General features: G+C 37.9%; 1 protein-coding gene across 1 annotated transcript; it reads left to right on the top strand.

The window, feature by feature from the left end:
* Nucleotides 1-958: 958 nt before the first annotated feature.
* LOC137619907 (uncharacterized) lies at nt 959-1,615 on the top strand. Its single transcript, XM_068350193.1, has one exon. The coding sequence runs from the start codon at nt 959-961 to the stop codon at nt 1,613-1,615; it is 657 nt and encodes a 218-aa protein (XP_068206294.1).
* Nucleotides 1,616-5,376: the final 3,761 nt, after the last annotated feature.

The following is a 5,376-nucleotide window of genomic DNA, read 5'->3' on the forward strand; positions in this document are numbered from 1 at the left end:
CGGGGCTTCATTTTCACTGTCTGTGCTCAAAGTCTTCTGAAGTTATGCTTTCGCCCCCTGAAGGAAAGCATAAAGAAGGTACTCCAATACATTTGGGTAAAGCTGATGTTAAGAGGGAAGCTTCCATTAATGAAGTGAATAGTAGTATTGCAGTTCTTCCCAGTACTGTCAATAAGACAGTACTCCCTTCCTTTTCATTTACAGTCCCTGGAGTCGATGGTATTTTTAGAGGTCTTAAGGATAGCTGTTCTCAGAGTTCCTTTGTTACAGAGAGCTTGCTTAATAAGTGTTGTTTGCCTGTTCTTGAACCTAGTGTTAAAATTAACTGTTAATGGGTTTAATGGTTCTAAAGAATATATAAGCAGACTTGTTCAACTTCCTATGAAGTTTGGCAATTGTATTTCAAATGTTCCTGCACTTGTGGTTCCTAGCATTAATATAAAGTTAAATCTTCCAGGGTTAGGCAAGATAGTGGAATCTTTCGAAAATAAGGGATTCATATTGGCAGATAAGAAACTTTGCACAGACAGTGACGGTATTGATGATGTTCAGGTTTTATTGGGATCTGATGCACATTACGCTTTAATGGGTAAAGATGTAGCCTTTGGTTGTCATCCCCTTCAGTATACACTGAATCACAATATGGTATTTTGCTAATGGGAAACCTTGAAAATTTGAGCAAAAATATTAAATTTCTGGGTCTGCCTAATATTTGTAATGAGAGATTAGAAGTAATTAATCCACTACGTTCAAGCAGGACTGATTTTTCCTCTTGCTCCCAATTTACTACCTGTTCTTTCTTATGTAAAATACAAATTGACCCTCTTTTGGATGATGAAATGTGTGACCTACATTACAAGGAACTTGAGGTAGGCAGTAACATAGCAGTGTTAGATGACAAAGCTCAGATTGTAGAATCTAAATTGATCAAGGCTACTGATGAAGTGCTTGAACACGAATGCCGCCGTTTTTTTATCTGGATGCCAATAGTGCTGAAAGTATTATGTCAGAGACTAATCAGAAGTGGGTGAATTTTGCGTTGCGTAATTTTTCAAGAGAAAAGGATGGAAGACTTGTAGTTTCCCTCTTGTGGAATAGCAAAATTGCACATTTGTTATCAACTAACGAAAATCTCTCAAGGTTGATACTAAAGACAAATCTTAAGAAATTACGGAAGAAAGATGGGCATTTGCAGTTAGTTGATCAGGTAATTAGGGATCGGTTAAAAGATGGAATAATTGAGAAGGTTCCAGATTTAGATTCATTTAAGGCAGAGCATCCAAATTATTTCTTTCTCCCACACATGGCTGTTTTTAGGCCTGAGAAAGAAACCACAAAGTGCCGTATTGTGTTTTTGTCTAATCTCAAAGAAACTGTCAAAGTTAAGTGTGGTTTCTCTCACAATCAGTGTATAGATCCAGGCCCTAACCTTAACCAGAAGCTGTCTTCAGCCTTCTTACACTTGAGGTTTGATAAGTTGTTATTAACGTATGATCTTAAGAAAGCTTTTAACATGTTGTCCTTGAACAATAATGATCAAGCTAGGTTGCTGTGTTTTTGGGTTAAAAAATGTACAGAAGAACGATTATTCTCTTGTAGCCTACAAGAATGTTAGACTTAGTTTTGGTCATCGTTGTAGTCCATTTTTACTCATGCTAGCTCTATATTATACACTAGTGCATCAATATGAACCAGACCCACAGCTGAGGAACCTTAAGTTATTGTTGTACTCTCTATTTTATATGGACAATGGAGCTGTTGGTTCTGCTGATTCTCAGTATTTGAAGTGGGCTTGTTCACAGTTGCTGTATATTCTCAACCCACATAAGTTTGAGATACAACAGTTAGTAACAAATGATGTTACCCTGAAATTGATGCAAAGTTTGAAACTAGTACTCCGGTTAAGAATAGCCTTTTTGGTATTGTATGGAATAGGACTGATGATGTAATTTATACTAAGGAAATCTCGCTAAACCCAGATGCTGATACTAAACGTAAGGTTTTGCAGACTATTGCCAGTAACTTTGATGGTTTTGGTTTTGATATTCCTGTCTTTATTAGAAGTAGACTTTATATGCATAGACTTCAGTGCTCAAAGGAGCTGGCTTGGGATCAAGTACTATCCCCCAGTCTCCAAAGGGAATGGAGGAACATTTGCAGGCAGGTGAATGGTTCCCAGCCGGTGAAAATTAAGAGGTTCATTGGGCGAAGGAATGGAAAATTTAGACGTGATTTTTATGGTACTGTGGTATACATTGAAGATGTTAACTCGGGTGAGATTAGCTTTTTGCAGGCAAAGAACCGCTTGATCAATAAGTTGTTGAAAGGTAAGTCCGTTCCAGCACTGGAGATGAATGCTATATCATTAGGGGTAGAAACCCTGACGGAGATTTATAGAGATCTGGCTGATCCTTCGTGTGTGAAGTCCATTGACATTGATGGCTTAGATTTGTACTGTGATTCCAGTTGGGCTTTGCAGTGGCTGCAAGCATCAGAATGTACATACTCCAAAATGCAGAAGCATTCAGTGTTTGTACAGAATAGGATAAGCAATATCAGAAAATTATGTGAAATTAAACCTGTCAGTTTTATCTTTATAGCTGGAAAAGATAATCCAGCTGACTGTCACCCGATGCCTTTCTCCTAGACTTGTTTCTAAATCATTCTTTATTTCAGGTCTTGAGGTGGTGCCTGGCAATGAGTTTCTGAATTTCACAGTTCTTAGCTCAAACACTAATGCTCTTAGTATTTCTGTTGCTGAGCAGAGTGCGTTTCCAGGTGAACCTCTTCTTGAACATGAGAAATATTCTACTTTAGAAAAGCTTAAATTGATTTACAGGATGGTCATGCTTTGTGTTGACCACTGGAAGAGGAAAGCGGGAGTTGAAGTAAAGAATTTGAATAATGTAAACTATTCTGCTTTAGCTTTAGAAAATTAGTTCTAGAAGATCAACAGACACACTTTATGGAAATATTTTCTTACTTCAGACTCGCAAGTAAACCTTTGAAGGATATACCACCACTTGTGAGCCAACTTAATGTGTTCATAGATTCAGATGGCATTTTAAGAGTAAAATCAAAGTTCAAGAAATGGTATGGACATGACAAACAGTTTCTTATATTGCCTTATCCCAAGAGTTATTTGACTAAACTAATTATAATGGATACACATGCCAAATTATTGCATGGTGGTTGCTATTCTGTCCTATCTGAGCTTCGTAAATGCTTTTTCATTCCTCAACATTTTTATGTCATTAAGAATGCCATTAAACAATGTGTTCCATGCCACAGATTTAACACAAAAAGTGTGAGATTGAACCAGAACACTTATCGAGAATTTCGTTCTAGTCCCCCTGCTGTTCCATTTCCTAATATTTTTTGTTGATTTCATTGGACCATTTAATGTTAAACAGGGAGCTGAAAAGATGAAGGTATGGATTTTGTGTTTCACCTGCACTTGGTCAAGGGCTATTAATTTGAAGATCTGTCGAGATCTCAGTGTATTTGAGAGCCTTTTTATTACATGTTTTTGAATATGGATTCCCTCAGCTTTGTGTTAGTGATCCAGACTCGCAGTTGGTGGCAGGAGGTAACATAATCACTAGCTTCATCAATGATCTTCGACACTAAATTGTATTTGGAGTCTAATGGCATTGAGCATGTAAAGTTTCAGCAATTCTTTAAAGGCCATAGTGAGCTAGGATCCCTTGTAGAGTCTTGCGTAAAATTGGTGAAGAAACTTATTTTTTCAGCTATTAAAACTTGGGTACTTTCTTTGCCTGACTTTGAATATTTAGTGTGTAATGTTGTTCATTTAGCTAATAAGAGGCCAGTAGCCTTTAAGGAATCTTTAAGGGAGACTGAGGCAGATTCTTGTCCAGAGCCCATAACTCCAGAAATGTTACTCAAGGGGTATGAGCTGGTGTCCTTAAATTTAATTCCAGATTTACAAGAGGTACCTGATGATCCTGAAGTGGAAGATGATTAGCAGCCCTACAGAAGTAATAAATGATGAGTATGTAAAACTTCGTAAGGTTAGGTATAATCTTCTAGAAGCTCACCAGAATGAGTTTTTAAGTACCCTGGTAGCTCAGGCTGTGGACCGCAAGGACAGATATAGACCAGTTTGTCACCAGAAGTTGGGCACTGGTGATATAGTCCTCATCAAAGAACCAAACACTAAAACCATTAATTTTCCATTGGAAATTGTGAAGGATATAAAGGAGAATGATTTGGGGGAAACTACTGGGGCTATTATACTTAAAGGGAAGACTCATGAGTTGATTAAAAGACATGTTACTACTTTAATCCCTTATCTTAAGGTAGTTCCGGATGCATCCTACAATTCAGATAATGAGGACAATCAGAGCTCCCGTAGGTTGTCTATTAATGAGAGTTCACCCCAAAGGACTCTCAGGAAAGCTGCCATTAGGAGCAGAAATTTGACTAAACTTATGTTATAGTTATAAGGTATGATGCAAATTTCTAGTGGTGAGAACTTTGCATCCTGTGCCCTCCAGTGTACAAAAATAAATGTAATCTATTTTTCTGTATAAAAATTTTTCTAATATTTTCTCGCGCAGTTATGTGTGGACTTGAGTGGGGTACTTTTCGCTGTTATATGTTCTGTGTGCATGACTGCTTTAGGTAAAATGTCTTTACAGGCTTTTTGGAATGTAACTTTAAGGTAGTTTGCATAATGCCCTTATCTGCTGTTGGGTGGCCTTAAGGACCAAGACAAGCAATAATTCTCGGGAACTAATCTTTGTTTTGGTTTCCGAGCTAACGTGTGACACGGCGGAGAAATGGTTGGGAGTGAATTCTGCTACTTCAAAGGAGACTGTAACTTAAGGGGTTCACAGCTACAACCCTTTTGGACACCGTGGGTGCTGGGCTGCTATGAAGAGCGCTAAACAGACGTGCTGAGTGGAAGACATTTATTACAAATGGATCCTGTCGACATTTGTGCTTTGATTTCGAAAATGGCATTTCGCTAAATACAGGCTCACTTTCTCTCCCTCTCCCCATCTCTGGACTTTGCATCTTGCACGGAGCACATGATCGATAGAAAACCTTTCACTTAAGCCTTACATGCTTCGCCCTTTAGCTAAGGTAAGGCCATTAGTGCCTTTTAGTTGAGGTTTCAGAAATCCTGTCGTGACCTAAAAATAACAATAAAATAACTCTGTAAGGACAAGTTACGTAAAACTTTTCATGCATTATGCACTGTAATAGTTTCGTTACTTTCTTTTTTTCTCGTACAGTTCTGCGAGTGCTAGTGTTATAGTTAGATTGTATCGGTCAGTCTTAGCCTGTTATATGGATGGTGTTGTTTTCTGCTGGTGGGTTATTAATTTGTTACTGATATTATATGTC

The sequence above is a fragment of the Palaemon carinicauda genome, chromosome 26 (assembly GCF_036898095.1).
Source record: "Palaemon carinicauda isolate YSFRI2023 chromosome 26, ASM3689809v2, whole genome shotgun sequence".
Taxonomy (NCBI): domain Eukaryota; kingdom Metazoa; phylum Arthropoda; class Malacostraca; order Decapoda; family Palaemonidae; genus Palaemon; species Palaemon carinicauda.

What these genes read in the sequence shown, in the direction of transcription:
- LOC137619907 (XM_068350193.1), top strand. Translation starts at nt 959, where the DNA reads ATGCCGCCGTTTTTTTATCTGGATGCCAATAGTGCTGAAAGTATTATG.